The sequence below is a fragment of the Microcebus murinus genome, chromosome 29 (assembly GCF_040939455.1).
Source record: "Microcebus murinus isolate Inina chromosome 29, M.murinus_Inina_mat1.0, whole genome shotgun sequence".
Lineage (NCBI taxonomy): Eukaryota > Metazoa > Chordata > Mammalia > Primates > Cheirogaleidae > Microcebus > Microcebus murinus.
Genome location: NC_134132.1, coordinates 14254614 through 14271104, shown reverse-complemented (window position 1 = coordinate 14271104; position 16491 = coordinate 14254614). Strand labels below are relative to the sequence as shown.

Genomic DNA, 16491 nt, shown 5'->3' with positions numbered 1-16491 from the left:
CTTGCTCAGGCTGGCCTCAAACTCCTAACCTTGAGTGATCTTCCCATGTCGGCCTCCCAGCCCAGCCTTGACCTCTTAAAGTGCCAGGATGACAGATGTGAGCCACTGCGCCCAGCCTAATGTTAAAAGTTTTTAGGAATTCAATGCTGTCGCCCGGTGAGAATGGGAAACTGGTATAAACTCTGTGAAGGGTAAATGGGCAACACATACCAAAAGCCTTAAAACTGTCCGTATGTTTTAATCTAGCAATTCATTTCCTGGAATTTATCTTAAGGAAATGATCACAGTTGTGTGCAAAGATTTAACCACAAGGATCCTTAGTGCAAATTTGGAAAAACCCTAAATTTCCATATGACAGGATATGATTAAATATGTTGTTATATATTAAGTGATTAAATGCCATTTGTGTGTGTGCATACATACATACAAAGTTTAGACATCCATACACAGAAAGCATATGTATCCATACACAGAAAGTTTCTGGAAAGAAATAGCAAGAAAAAACGTCTTAGAGTTATCTCAGGAGAATGAAACTAGGAGGTTGGGATAAGAAGAAATACTTTGTACCTTTTACCTTAGACTGTGAAATTATTAAAAAAAGAGATCTAGCCTGGGCAATGTAGCAAAACCCCATCTCTACAAAAAATACAAAAATAAGCCAGGCGTGGTGGCGCATGCCTGTAGTCCCAGCTACTCGGGAGGAGGCTGAGGCAGGAGGATGGCTTGAGCCCAGCAGTTTGATATTACTGTGAGCTGTGATCATGCCACTGCAATCCAGACTGGGTGACAGAAAAAAGAAAAAAAAGAGTTGTAATTAACAAAAATGGGTATTGTCGTATTGACATGACAAGATGAGGGGAAAGGAGTTAAGAAAAAAGTAGTTTTCAAAATGATATGTACCAGCCAGGCACGGTGGCTCACGCCTGTCATCCCAGCACTCTGGGAGGCCGAGGCGGGAGGATCGCTCGAGGTCAGGAGTTCGAGACCAGCCTGAGCAAGAGCGCGACCCCCGTCTCTACTATAAATAGAAAGAAATTAATTGGCCAACTAAAAATATATAAAAAAAAAAATTAGCGGGGAATGGTGGTGCATGCCTGTAGTCCCAGCTACTCGGGAGGCTGAGGCAGGAGGATCGCTTGAGGCCAGGAATTGGAGGTTGCTGTGAGCGAGGCTGACGCCACGGCACTCACTCTAGCCTGGGCAACAAAATGAGACTCTGTCTCAAAAAAAAAAAAAAATGATATGTACTGTATCAACTCATTTTTAATAAAAATGTGTGTTTAAGCATAGGAAAAATAAAAAAATATATAGGAGCCAACCTGTTTATAGTGGTTCTTTCTCAAACAGTGAGCCTATGGGTGACTTTTAATTTTTTCTTTTAGTTTGTATTTTTAAAATTTTATTTTATTTATTTTTAATTTTTTTAAATTTAATTTCTTCCTTTTTTTTTATGGACTTACAAAGCCTAGTTTCAGACAGTTTAAAATTTTATAATAGCAGGTTTTTTTCTTTCGTAATACAGTGGAAACAAGTTATTTGGTGAAAAACCCTGTGTGTTCCTGAATCAAAACAACCAAGCTTCTTCTATCAGCCCTAAATTAGGAAGAAAAAAAAACTCTATGAAGCAGTAAGATTCATGCACCAATACAGGCAGTTAATGTATTTTAAATCACCTTTCTTCTCCCTGTGTTCTCATTAGCACTAATCAACCAATCACGCTTTAACTGGTGGGGCAAAGCCCTCGTTTGAACCCACCCTGCATCTTGCACTTTTATTTATTTATTTTTTTTGAGACAGAGTCTCACTCTGTTGCCCAGGCTAGAGTGAGTGCCGTGGCATCAGCCTCGCTCACAGCAACCTCCAACTCCTGGGCTCAAGCGATCCTCCTGCCTCAGCCTCCCGAGTCGCTGGGACTACAGGCATGCGCCACCATGCCCGGCTCATTTTTTTTTTCTATATATTTTTAGTTGTCCAGCTAATTTCTTTCTATTTTTTTAGTAGAGACGGGGTCTCGCTCTTGCTCGGGCTGGTCTCGAACTCCTGACCTCGAGCGATCCTCCCGCCTCGGCCTCCCAGAGTGCTGGGATGACAGGCATGCGCCACCGTGCCCGGCTCATTTGTTTTCTATATATTTTTAGTTGTCCAGCCAATTTCTTTCTATTTTTAATAGAGATGGTGTGTGTGTGGGGGGGGTCTCCCTCTTGCTCAGGCTGGTCTCGAACTCCTGACCTCGAGCCATCCTCCTGCCTCGGCCTCCCAGAGTGCTGGGATGACAGGCGTGAGCCACCTCTCCCGGCCCATCTTGCACTTTTATGACTTCCCTCTCCAGCATGGATAATGTCCCTAAACGAGGTCCCTCCTGAGACTGAAAAAGTTGAAATTGATGATGGGGTGACGTTTCTCCATAATCGAGGCCTCTGAGTGTTCTCTGGGATTATCGCAAAGGGAACTGATCTCCAAGGCTGCACCGAAGCCGGTTATTAAGCAACCCGCTCCTTCAAAACCCCTTTACCCCAACTTCCTTTTATGCTCAGGATAAATTCTTGAATCTAGTCATCTAAGTGGCAACAGGGCAAACTGTCCTTTAGGGCCCAGGTCATTGCCACCCGTTTGCAAGAGGAAACCTACGTGCAAACAAACAGCAGCTGGCTTCTCCCATCCCACAGACCCGAAACTGGAATCCCCGATCGTTTTTCCCCTCCTCTGGCCACAAACACGTGTCTGCTCCCGACCAGACACCAACACTGGCGGCCCTGTCCTCACATTCAATTTTGTGGCCGCTGAAAGTCCCAAAAGAGCTCGCTGCCACCAGCGGGTCTTGAACCCTGGCCTAAGGGGATTCCACTTGCCTTCACAACACAGCTTTGTTTCCAGACAGGAGAGAAAAAAAAAAAAAAAACTGGGACCGGTGTGTCAAAGGGTCAGCTTCAACAGGCAGGTTTTGGAGTGGAAAGTGGGTGTGTGTGCGCGTGGTGCGCGCTTGGCAGCCCTTTTGGGATAGGAGTCATTCCATGGAGGAGGTCAAACAAGGAAAGATGCTGGTGGCTCCAGTCCTTAGCAACTGCAGGGCTCGTTAGGAATAGACTTTATGTCTGTCCCTGTGGCCTGGACTTCATCTCCTCCGGTTCGGACCCCAGCACTGCCCCATTCAAAGAGTGAAGGACAGCACGTGCTTTCCCCATTGTTGACACTGTGTCCCCACTGATTTCCCTGCCAGGCAACGCTGGCAATCCCCAAGCGACAGCCCAGAAAGTCCCCGAGTGGGGTCTGGCCGCAGTCTGCACCAGTTTCCTGGCAAACCGTAGCTTTGGAAGGACAAGTTGCCACTGGCTGCTTTGCCCTCCCCTGGCACTCGGCCCACGCGGGTCTTAGAAGCCGGGACAAATGTCGCCAGGCCAGGTTTCACAGTTTCCAACGTGTTCCCTGACAAAACGAAGACTGTCCCCAGGCGTGGAGGCTCACGCCTGTCATCCCAGCACTCTGGGAGGCCGAGGAGGGAGGATCGCTCGAGGTCAGGAGGTCGAGACCAGCCTGGGCAAGCTCAAGAGCGAGGACCCTGTTTCTACTAAAAATAGAAAGAAATTAATTGGCCAACTAAAAAAATAGAGAAAAAATTGAGCCGGGCATGGTGGCGCATGCCTGTTGTCCCAGCTACTCGGGAGGCTGAGGCAGGAGGATGGCTTGAGGCCAGGAGTTGGAGGCTGCTGTGAGCGAGGCTGACACCACGGCACTCACTCTAGCCCGGGTGACAGAGTGAGACTCTGCCTCAATAAAACTAAAAACTTGGGACAGATTAGGAGCTCGTATTGCCTGAGTGCTGAGCCTGAGACAAAGGTGGAGAGGAGTCTGTCCGTCCTCGCCTTCCCACCCCGCCCCCGGCTCTGCGTCCCCAAGGCAGGGGGGACCCGCGTGCCCACCTGGAAAGCCATGGAGTTGGCGACAGCCAGGAAGATGCGCAGCGGCAGCTTGGCCTTGTAGGAGCGGTGGCTCCACAGGCGGTGGGCGCCGGCGGTCACGCCCAGGGCGGTCAGGAGGAAGCAGAAGTAGGCTGCAAGACACAAGCGGCAGCGGCAGCCCCTGTCACCGGCTGTCACACACTGTCCCCGCGCCTCCTTCTCTCCTCAATCGCGGCCCACGCGGAAGGACGTCGGGGGAAGGATCTGCCACGCGGAGAATCCATCACTTAAAGTGGACGAGGGGCCCGGGCATGGTGGCTCACGCCTGTCATCCCGGCACTCTGGGAGGCCGAGGCGGGAGGATCGCTCGAGGTCAGGAGTTCCAGACCAGCCTGAGCAAGAGCGAGACCCCGTCTCTACTAAAAGTAGAAAGAAATTAATTGGCCAACTGAAAACATATATGGAAAAAATGAGCCGGGTGTGGTGGCGCATGCCTGGAGTCCCAGATACTCGGGAGGAGGCTGAGGCAGGAGGATCGTTTGAGCCCAGGAGTTGGAGGTTGCTGTGAGCGAGGCTGACGCCACGGCACTCACTCTAGCCCGGGCATCAGAGTGAGACTTTGAGTCAAACAAACATACAAAAAAGAATCGAAAGCAAGGACTCAAACAGATACTTGCATCCCCACGTTTATAGCATTATTACTCACAACAGCCATGAGGCCAAAACAACCCAGAAGTCCGTCACTGGGTGAGGCCCAAACTTCCTGACACAGACAGAAGGGAGTGGAGACTCACCGAAGGCCTGCTATGGGCTAGTGTCTTCACCAATGTACCTAATTCTCTTGTGTGTTTTTTTTTGTTGTTGTTGTTGTTGTTTTAATTAAAAAATAGAGATGGGGTCTTGCTATGTTGTCCAGGCTGGAGTGCAGTTGCTAGTCACAGGCACGATGCCAGTGCCGATTACCACAGGCGTTTTGGCCTGCTGCGTTCCGACCTGGGCCGGTTCACCCCTCCTTAGTCAACCTGGTGGTCCCCCACTCCCAGGAGGTCGCCGTATGGACACCAAACTTAGTGTAGACACTTAATCACACAGCACACTAGAGCCCAGAACTCCTGGCCTCAAGCGATCCTCCTGCCTCAGCCTCCTCCCGAGTAGCTGGGACTACAGGCATGCGCCGCCATGCCCGGCTAATTTTTTCCATATATTTTTAGTTGTCCAGCTAATTTCTTTCTATTTTTTAGTAGAGACGGGGTCTCGCTCTTGCTCAGGCTGGTCTCCAACTCCTGACCTCCAGCGATCCTCCTGCCTCGGCCTCCCAGAGTGCTAGGACTCCAGACACGCACCGCCTTGCCCGGCTAATTCTCTGGTTTCACTCCTACGAAGTGGATATCACGATGCCCATTTTACGGATGCGCACAACTGAGGCCCAGAGATATGGAATAGAGAAACGCCTTCGCATCTGCAAGTGACAGAGCCGGGGCCCCTCGGACACGAGACCGGCCCAGCCCCAAGCCCTTCCAGACTCCGGTAACAGTTGTTCTCCACCCTGGCTGGGCGTTGTTTGAGATCCCCCCTGGGACCCTAAACTGGGCCCGCTGGCGGGGAAGGGATGAGAGATGGGGGCTGGGGAGCCGGGGTGTCTCTCTGCCCCCCCCACAGCCAGGGCTGGGGACCCCCCTGCTCTGTGAGGCACAGCCTCCTGGGGAGGCCACCACGGGGTTGTCCCTTGTCAATCTGCAGAGACAGAAATCCAGAGAACAATGCTCGCTCGCTCTCTGCAACCCCCCGCCAGACAGGGACTCCCAGCACAGCCCCCCGGCACCCAGCGATCCGGTCTCTGAATCTCGGGATCGAGAGACACAAGGTCACCCGCCACCGCTCCCCGCCCCCTGCGGGTCACTTTGATGCTGCCAGCTGTCCCCAGGCCCCTGGCAGCCAGCACACGGGAGCCTGTGATACCCGGGCGGGGGCGTGCAGCACTGGGGAGCTGTCTTCCACCCGGGAGGACTTGGGGACGGGGAGGAGGAGGAGGAGGAGGAGGGCCACAGAGGGGAGGACGGTCACACCCCCTGGGGAGGAGCAGAGAGAGAGAGAGCAGGGGTGACAAAACAGCGCCCTTTGATGTCTGCCTTTCCTGCCAGCTGCTGCAGCGTTTGCAAAGCCATTCGACTTGCAAAGGCCAGTAAATGGCCATGTCCCCTGTCCCGTGCTTTGCAGGTGCTGCAGACAGACAGACAGACAGACAGACAGACAGAGAAAGACCAGAGACCCGCAGGTGCACGGAGAGACAGAGAGACGAGATGCTCGTGCACGTTGGCGCATGCTCAGACAGGCCCCGGGATCGAACGCCCCTGCCCGTCTACTCAGCAGCGTGACAATTCCTGTGACAATTCCTCCAACGCTGGTTCATTCCGTCCACAAAGTGGCGGAAGGAGCCCCTGTCCCCTGCCCTGGGTGGGGTGTCGTGCAGATTAAAAGAGGCAATGCGCACAGAATGCAAGCCATGCTATCGCCCCGCGTGTGGCCGCCACGCCACTGCCACCGGGAAATGTCCCCGTCCCTCATGACCACCCCGGGAATGCACCTGCACCTTCATCACTCTACGCCAGGGCTCCTCAAACTTTTTTATTTTTAATTTTTTTGAGACAGAGTCTCGCCTTGTCACCCGGGCTAGAGTGAGTGCCGTGGCGTCAGCCTTGCTCACAGCAACCTCCAACTGCTGGCCTCAAACGATCCTCCTGCCTCAGCCTCCTCCCGAGTAGCTGGGACTCCAGGCATGCGCCACCATGCCCGGCTCATTTTTTCTATATATTTTTAGTTGGGCGATTAATTTCTTTCTATATTTTTAGTAGAGACAGGGTGTCACTCTTGCTCAGGCTGGTCTCTAACTCCTGACCTCCAGCGATCCTCCTGCCTTGGCCTCCCAGAGTGCTACGATGACAGGCATGAGCCTCCACGCCCGGCCTCCTCAAACTTTTTAAACAGTGGGGGGCCAGCTCACTGTCCCTCAGACCGTTGGAGAGTGCGCACTGCGGGCCCGGGACGAGTCGGCTGCTAAGCAGGACAGGCAGCGGCGACAAAAACACCCAGAGGGCCGGACACATGTGCTAGGCGGCCCGCATGTGGCTGTAGTTTGAGGACGCCTGCTCTAAACTCTTACTTCTGGGCAGGGGAGGAGTGATTTTGCCACCCCTTCTCCATCCCCCTCCATTTGGCAATGTCTCAAGACAGTATTAGATGTGACAACCCCAAACTGGAAGGGCCCTACTGGCATCTGGCGGGCAGCGGCCAAGTCCCCTGCTAAGTGTCTGCACTGTTGGGGACATATGATTGAGAGATGGATGAGATGTGGCCCAGGAGACCATTATTCCATTGTATAAGCCAACATCACGATGCTCAAGACAGAAACGGGAGTTTGCAGGGTTTTGCCCTGAAGGAATGTGTGGCCTCAATGGTTCACTTATTAGAGGCCGCTGTCCTGAGACAGATCTCTAATCTCCGGTGGGGGTGTTTTCCAGCAAGGTTCCCCGTGTCTCAAAATCTGTGAGCTTCCCTGCGTCTTGAAAAGACAAGGCAGGCCGGGCGCGGAGGCTCACGCCTGTCATCCCGGCACTCTGGGAGGCCGAGGCGGGAGGATCGCTCAAGCTCAGGAGTTCGAAACCAGCCTGAGCAAGAGTGAGACCCCCCGTCTCTACTAAAAAAAAATAGAAAGAAATGAATTGGCCAACTAAAAATATATAGAGAAAAAAATGAGCCGGGCGTGGTGGCGCATGCCTGTAGTCCCAGCTACTGGGGAGGAGGCTGAGGCAGGAGGATCGCTGGAGCCCAGGAGTTGGAGGTTGCTGTGAGCGAGGCTGACGCCAAGGCACTCACTCTAGCCTGGGCAACAGAAAGAGACTCTGTCTCAAAAAAAAAACAACAAAAAAAGAACCTCTATTAGACCTTCCACCTTCCCTTTGAAGGTTTGAGTGTGCAAAATTCGAGGCCCGAAGGCAACCTCCTCCCAGCTACTTACTGTTCTATTTCAACAGTTCTCTCCAAATCAGAACATTTTCACAGGGTCCTGGGGACTGTGGCCTGAGACACAAAGGGTTTCTTTTCACTCCTAAAAAACCTTCCAAATTCTATGGTCCTTGCAAAAAACAGCAGCCAGGGGAGGGGGAAAAAAAAACAAAACCCAGCAGCCCGTCTACCATCTTTCTCCTTCCCCCGAGACACTAGGCTGCCCGTGAGTGGCAGAAAGGTATGTTGTCTTATCCCAAGGCATGACTCTTTTTTTTTTTTGAGACAGAGTCTCACTCTGTTGCCCGGGCTAAAGTGCCTTGGCGTCAGCCTCGCTCACAGCAACCCCAAAGTCCTGGGCTCAAGCGATCCTCCTGCCTCAGCCTCCTCCCGAGTAGCTGGGACTACAGGCATGCGCCACCATGCCCGGCTCATTTTTTTCTATATATATTAGTTGGCCAATTAATTTCTTTCTATTTTTAGTAGAGACGGGGGTCTCGCTCTTGCTCAGGCTGGTCTCGAACTCCTGACCTCGAGCGGTCCTCCCGCCTCGGCCTCCCAGAGTGCTGGGATGACAGGCGTGAGCCACCGCGCCCGGCCCCCTTCCCTCTTAAACCTGCCCCATCCGGTTGGTGTCTTTCTCCCCCTCCTCCCTGCCCCAAGTCCGGCCCCCTCTCATGCAGGTGCTTAGGGTAGGAGGGAAGGAACACAGCAGGCAGAGAGCCCGGCCAGGAAGTGACTCGGCGCAGCTGAGCAGCCTTAATCAGAAAACCCCAAATCTGGAATGTTCTGAGCACCAACACGATGCTCAAAGGAAATGCCCTTTGCAGCATCTTGGATTTCGGATTTTGGGATTCGGGTTGTTCAAGCAGTAAGTAAACTGCAAATATTCCAAAATCTGGAAGAAAAAAAAAAAAAAACCCAGACCTGAAACACTTGTGGTCCCAAGCATTTTGGATGAGGGATACTCAGCCCGTCTAGGGTGCTGGAAAGATATATTTGATCTTGAAGGATAGATAGGGAAACAGTGAAGAATTTGCTGTTCGTAGAGGCCTGTAATCCTGGCACTCTGGGAGGCCGAGGCCGGAGGATCGTGGATTTTGCTACCCCCAGGGAGTCCTGGAACCAATTCCCTATGGATAGCCAGGGAAGACTGTGTCAGATATGTAGCACATAATAATATCTCAATAAACACTACCGCAAACACCCTTCGTACCCGGCCGATCATTGCAAGGCTGAGTCTGGGGTTAATTGCCAGGAAGCAGAGGCTTCTAGAAAAAGGATGCCCCAAGTTTCCACCGAGATTCATTTTCGTCTTCAGCTGGCCCTTAGCCCGCTCAGACGCTCTGGGATGAGTTTGAGAAGAGGCTACACTCGCGTTCTGAATCAGGGTAACTCCCATCTTGCACGACTGTGGAAGTGAGAGTTAGGGCCTCATTGACTGGCATGTGAGTAATTGGCCGCACTCTGGGCACGCTGGATTTCCTTCTCGTTCATTATTCAGTTTTGATTTTCTCTTGGGAAGCAAGGGGTGTGTGCGCGTGAGAGACAGACAGAGAGAAATAGAGAGAAATGCACATGCATCGTGCAGGGCTACGGCGCATGCTCATTGCAGGTCGTGCATGCTCATTAATGTCTCTGCCTCATGCATTAGAAACTGTGACATCAAAAATGTTGGTCCCTCTAACGAAAGATGAAAATTAAAAAATAGCACCCAAACGGGTCAATCTTGGGGAAATGGTAGAAACAAAAAAGAATAATTTCTGCCCTTGTGTTCTGAGTTATCTGGGTAGTTATGGGTGAGTGTCTTCTTCTTTTTTTTTTTTTTCCCTACTAAGCAATTTCTCTAATGGAATAAAGACAGGCAGGGATCCAAGCCCGGGAAATCCAGATGGGAGGCAGGAGTTTGCAGGAATCTTAGCAGCAAGGAAGCACGAAGCCCAGGAGAACCAGATTTCAGAGGCTGAGCAGCCCAGAGCCTTGGAAAAAGGGGGGGAAAGGTCCAAGCAGAGAAGCCCCCTAGGCACCGCTGTTGCTTTTATGTCTGAGCCAGAAGGGCTGGAAATTAAAGCAAAAAGTCAGACCGGGTGCGGTGGCTCACGCCTGTCATCCTAGCACTCTGGGAGGCCGAGGCAGGAGGATCGCTCGAGGTCCGGAGTTCAAAACCAGCTCTGAGCAAGAGCGAGACCCTCATCTCTACTAAACTAATAGAAAGAAATTAGCTGGACAACTAAAAATATATATAGAAAAAATTAGCCGGGCGTGGTGGCGCATGCCTGTAGTCCCAGCTACTCGGGAGGCTGAGGCAGGAGGCCAGGAATTGGAGGTTGCTGTGAGCGAGGTTGACGCCACAGCACTCTAATGTTTATTGACTTTTTTTTTTCCTACTAATGTTTATTGAGATATTATTATGTGCAGGTCCAGGCAAGAGAGTTAGAGTCTGTCTCAAAAAAATAAATAAAGTGAAAATATCAGGGACAGCCTCCTCGGAAATGCTGCTTTCTCTCTGCCTCCATTTCTTCTCCTCGAGGAAACCTTGCATTCTCTCCCCGTCCTTTCTGACCGAGAAAGGTCCCGGCCTTGGTGCTTGATGGGCACACAGGGGACTGTGACCACACGCCCCCCTACCAGGCAACTGCAGGCCAAGGACAGAAATTAAAAAAAAAAAAATAATAATAATAACTGGCAGTGAAAGCTACTCACGGCTCCCTCCCTCCCCCACAATTACAAAAAAAAAAAACCATTCTTTTCAAGGTTGTTTTTGCCATGATCATGTTTCTGCCTTCCATAGCCAAAAAAAAAAAGATAAAATTGAACAATACAAAGTTCCTTGAGATATCCAAAAACCCTTTTCAGTTCTCTAGCTGGTGAGAAGTTCTCTAGCCTTGAGGCAGCCCGACCTAGTTCTCGGGCTCCGGTTTCCAGAAGTTTCTTCGCCCATTTTTATTCCTGCCAAGTCTCTTTAAGTTGCTGGGAATAACCAAAGACAGATTTTTTTTTTTTTCCCCTTTTCTTTGCAGTGCATTCCAAGGGCCTGGTTTTCTGACCTTCACTTGGTTCTGATGTGCAAAATTCAACCTAATTTTATTTATTTTATTTTATTTTATTTTATTTATTTATTTTTGAGTCAGAGTCTCACTCTGTTGCCCTGGCTGTGAGCGAGGCTGAGGCCACAACACCCTAGCCCGGGCGACAGAGCGAGACTCTGTCTCAAAAAAATAAAATAAAATCTCAACTTTTCCCCACTGATAATGTCACCTTTGCAAAACCTAAGGCTAGTAACAACGTTACTGTATTTTATACTAACTTTTCTATTTGTTTTCATATTTGAAAACATTTCACATATTTGTTACTCTTGATAGCAATATTCCATTGCACTTTGCACCATAGTTTTATTTTCTAATTTTTATGGATTTTTTTTTTTCTGATTTTTCTTTGTTCGAGTGATTTCTCCAGGATATATAGTCTCAAAGATACGATTACCAGGCCAAAGGATATGATGTTTTATGGCTGATTACGCCGCCCCGCTGCCTGCTAGAAATATTGTACTAACTTATGTCAGTATGAGAATACAATTTTCATAAAAGCCTTGTCAGGGCCGGGCGAGGTGGCTCACGCCTGCAATCCTAGCACTCTGGGAGGCCGAGGCGGGAGGATCGCTCGAGGTCAGGAGTTCAAGACCAGCCTGAGCAAGAGCGAGACCCCTGTCTCTACTGAAAACAGAAAGAAATTAATTGGCCAACTAAAAATATATATAGAAAAAATGAGCCGGGCATGGTGGCGCATGCCTGTAGTCCCAGCTACTCGGGAGGCTGAGGCAGGAGGATCGCTTGAGCCCAGGAGTTGGAGGTTGCTGTGAGCGAGGCTGACGCCACGGCACTCACTCTAGCCTGGGCAACAAAGTGAGACTCTGTCTCAAAAAATTTAAAAAAAGCCTTGCCAGGGTTTGATTTTATAATTATAATTTCCTTTACCAGTTTAAATAGCATTGCATGGTTTTATGCCTTAAGTTATTTCTTTTCTTTTCCGTTTTTTTTTTTTTTTGAGACAGAGTCTCACTCTGTTGCCCAGGCTAGAGTGAGTGCCGTGGCGTCAGCCTCGCTCACAGCAACCTCAGACTCCTGGGCTCAAGCGATCCTCCTGCCTCAGCCTCCTTCCGAGTAGCTGGGACTACAGGCACGCGCCACCACGCCCGGCTAATTTTTTCTATATATATTCGTTGGCCAATTAATTTCTTTATATTTATAGCAGAGCAAATTAATTTCTTCTAATTTTCTCTCTCTCTCTCTCTCTCTCTCTCTCTCTCTCTCTCTCTCTATATATATATATATATATATATATATATATATATATATATATTAGTTGGCCAATTAATTTCTCTCTATTTATAGTAGAGACGGGGTCTCGCTCTTGCTCAGGCTGGTCTCGAACTCCTGACCTCGAGCGATCCTCCCGCCTCGGCCTCCCAGAGTGCCAGGATGACAGGCGTGAGCCACCGCGCCCGGCCTCACTCCAACTTTTTCAACCATGAATGCAGCGGAAATAGCATTGCTGTCGTGGATTCGATTGCATTCCCCGGACAATCTGGGTGTTCGCTGTTTCATGCATCCTATTTGTCATAAACAATTTGCCCCCTAAGTCACTTTGACTCAAGAAACTTTCGCTCAGCGGCTGAGGGTCCCGCTTTAGGGGGAAGATCGTCAATCCCACCCAGGTTCCCCCCAGCTCACTAATGAACTGCATTCCCGATTTGTCAAATACACCCAGCAATTATTCAATGTTGTATCATGTGCTACCGGAAAAAAAAAAATCTGGGGTGCTATTTTTATGCTTTTGCCTTCCTGGCCTCCTCTGATTTATACTGTGTCTTGGATTTTACAACTACAGCATCAGACTCTGAAAAAGGGAGGAGACCAAGGTCATTATCACTAGCAGATTGGGTGCAATGGGGTGGGAGGTTTGGGAGACGTGAGGGTCATGGACGAGGCTAGACAAATTTCAACAAAACCGAAATATCTGTTGAACTAATATATTTGCAAAATCAACAAATTCAATCAACTCCAACTAGAAGGAATCCATAAACACCATCACAGAGACACATTATAATCAAATTATCAGGACTCGAAGAAAGGCCTGGCGTGGTGGCTCACGCCTGTCATCCTAGCACTCTGGGAGGCCGAGGCGGGAGGATCGCTCGAGGTCAGGAGTTCGAGACCAGTGAAACCTAAATATTTGAAACGAGTTACAGAATGGACCTAAGTTTGATGTAATTAGCTCAAAAGAACAGTCACTCTCTGGAACTATACAGACCGCTTGCAGGATCGCCAAAAATGGTAAAACAAGGCCGGGCGCGGTGGCTCACGCCTGTCATCCCAGCACTCTGGGAGGCTGAGGCGGGAGGATCGCTGGAGGTCAGGAGTTCGAAACCAGCCTGAGCAAGAGGGAGACCCCCGTCTCTACTAAAAAATTGAAAGAAATTAGCTAGACAACTAAAATATATATATATATATATATGTATATAAAATTAGCCGGGCGTGGTGGCACATGCCTGTAGTCCCAGCTACTTGGGAGGCTGAGGCAGGAGGATCGCTTGAGCCCAGGAGTTGGAGGTTGCTATGAGCGAGGCTGACGCCACGGCACTTACTCTAGCCCGGGCAACAGAGTGAGACTCTGTCTCAAAAAAATAAAATAAAATAAAATAAAATAAAATAAAATAAAATAAAATAAAATAAAATAAAATAAATTCATCCACAGGTGTGTTCTTTTTAACTATCATAATCTTATTTAAAAAAATAATCTCAGGCCGGGCGCTGTGGCTCACGCCTGTAATCCTAGCTCTTGGGAGGCCGAGGCGGGCGGATTGCTCAAGGTCAGGAGTTCAAAACCAGCCTGAGCAAGAGCGAGACCCCGTCTCTACTATAAATAGAAAGAAATTAATTGGCCAACTGATATATATATAAAAAATTAGCCGGGCATGGTGGCACATGCCTGTAGTCCCAGCTATTCGGGAGGAGGCTGAGGCAGGAGGATCGCTTGAGCCCAGGAGTCTGAGGTTGCTGTGGGCGAGGCTGACACCACGGCACTCACTCTAGCCTGGGCAACAAGCGAGACTCTGTCTCAAAAAAAAAATAATAATAATAATAATAATCTCAGCCTTACTCGTTGCCAATCGATTGACTATTAGGTTACTCGGAGGCAAAACGCCCCAAGCTGTACTTTTGCCAGCCGATTCCACTAAGCTCCGGTCCTTTGCTGATGGTGCCACCTGCACAGGTGAGGTGTCTTAGGTCCCACCTGGGGACGGGGGGAGGGGGTGTGCGGGGGGGGGGGATGGGAAAGGCGGAGGTGCCAGCCTGCAGGTGGGGAGGCCCCATTTCCGCCGGGAACCCCCTCTCTGGGAAGGTTCCTCCTGAGCAAATGGAAGCCAGCGAGCGGACCCCTCCAGGTTTGGACCCCCGACCAGGTGCCCAGCCTGCGGTGGCGTCGCAGGTGTGCGCGCAGCGCCCCCTACTGGCGGCCCCCCGCCACTGCGCCGCTCCAACCTGTGTCTTCCCACCTGTCCACTCCAAGAAGGTGGCAGGATTCCCATGGGCAGAGGCTGGGAAGAGGACAGACCGGCGACAGGACAATTTAGCAGGTACTCAGAGGGCGCAGGTGGGCATGGTTAAAAAGGCCCGTCTAGCTGGGCCACGTTGATAACGAAAAGCCTCAAGAAAGACTGATTTTTTTAAAAAAAAATTTTTTTTAGCATGAAATATTCTTTTAAAGAGAGGCATGCATCTGTTTCCCGCCAAGTGAAAAATAAATGCCTCTGCAGATTTCGTGTGCTTAAAATACAAGGCAGATTGGTTACAGTGTGTATCTTTGCCTGTTTTGAAATAAAGAAAGGAAAACTAAAAATAAATAAATACATAAATAAATAATACAAGGCAGGGCCGGGCACGGCGGTGGCTCACGCCTGTCATCCCAGCACTCTGGGAGGCCGAGGAGGGAGGATCGCTCGAGGTCAGGAGTTCGAGACCAGCCTGAGCAAGAGCGAGACCCCCGTCTCTACTAAAAAAATAGAAAGAAATTGGCTGGACAACTAAACGTATATATAGAAAAAATTAGCCGGGTGTAGTGGTGCATGCCTGTTGTCCCAGCTACTCGGGAGGCTGAGGCAGGAGGATCGCTGGAGCCCAGGAGTTGGAGGTTGCTGTGAGCGAGGCTGACGCCACGGCACTCACTCTAGCCCGGGCAATAGAGTGAGACTCTGTCTCAAAAAAAGAAAAATTTTAAAAAAATAAATAAATAAAAATAAAAAATAAAAACAATAGAAAGAAATTAATTGGCCAACCAACATATAGAAAAAAAAAAAAAGAGCCGGGCATGGTGGCGCATGCCTGTAGTCCCAGCTACTCGGGAGGAGGCTGAGGCAGGAGGATCGCTTGAGCCCAGGAGTCTGAGGCTGCTGTGAGCGAGGCTGACGCCACGGCACTCACTCTAGCCCGGGCAACAGAGCGAGACTCTGTCTCAAAAATAAATAAATAAAATAAATAAAATAAAATCTTAAGACTATACTTTCAGGGATCATTTCTATAGCCCGTTACCAGAGAAATTTCTCTGAATGTGTCAATTAAAAAAATAATAAAAAATAAAATAAAATCTTAAGGCTCACCACCCCTGCCTCCCCCCCCCAGCTGATTAAATGGACCCTCTTGTGGCCAAAGGAATATCCTAAAACAAAATTGCCTGCCAGGAGGAAGGAGGTCACACAGGCCTCATCATGCCCCCCCTCCCTTCTTGGGGACATCCTTTGTGACCCATTGACAGGCCTAAGGGGAAGACAAACCTGCAGGCCCTCAATTTACACAACAAATCTAAGTCTGGTTCCTTATCTCTGACAACAGCTCTTCATGTTAAAATGTTCCAAGCCTTTCGACAAAGCTTCATGTCTTTAACCCATTACAAGCCAAAGAATCTTAAACCCACCTGTAACCTGTAAGCCCCCGTCGAAATGTCCCACCTTTTTGGGCCAAACCAATGTGTTCCTCCCACGCATTGACTGATGGCTTTACCTGTGGCCCCCGTCTCTCCCTGAAATGTATAAAAACCAAACTGTGACCCAGCCACAGCCAGTCCACGTGCCCAGGCTGGTCTCGAACTCCTGACCTCGGGCGAGCCTCCCGCCTCGGCCTCCCAGCGTGCTAGCATGACAGGCGTGAGCCACCAGCTACACTTTCGAAAAGACAAAAAGAACAGCGGTTCTCATCCCGGTGTGTGCCCCCAGCTACCCATATTTCTGTCCGCTTCCATCATCATCCTCCCACTCACACAGAACGAGGGCGGTTGGCAGCTCTGCCTGTCACAGAAATCACGTTTACCCTGGGACAAATCGTCCCCAGCCGGTCAGCATTTAGCAAACAGCAGCCACCAAGGCCATGACGTTGGGGACAGGTGTCCCCGGGCACGTAAGGCCTTGGCCAGCTCTACCCCCACGGCCGTGGGAGGAGGTTGGCACAGGGCACGAGGCCAGCCTCGCCTGTCTGGAATGCCCGGCTCCACCCCGGCCGCCGGCCTGGGCTTTCTTTTTTCTTTTTCTTTCTTTTCTTTT

The 16491-nt window shown here is 50.0% G+C and overlaps 1 protein-coding gene across 1 annotated transcript in view; it reads right to left on the bottom strand.

The window, feature by feature from the left end:
* SCD5 (stearoyl-CoA desaturase 5) overlaps window positions 1-16491 on the bottom strand; it is a 49030-nt gene that overhangs the window by 19033 nt on the left and 13506 nt on the right. Inside the window, exon 2 of the mRNA XM_075998585.1 lies at window positions 3918-4048. Within this exon, the coding sequence (XP_075854700.1) occupies window positions 3918-4048 (131 nt within the window). The remainder of the gene's footprint in view (window positions 1-3917; window positions 4049-16491) is intronic.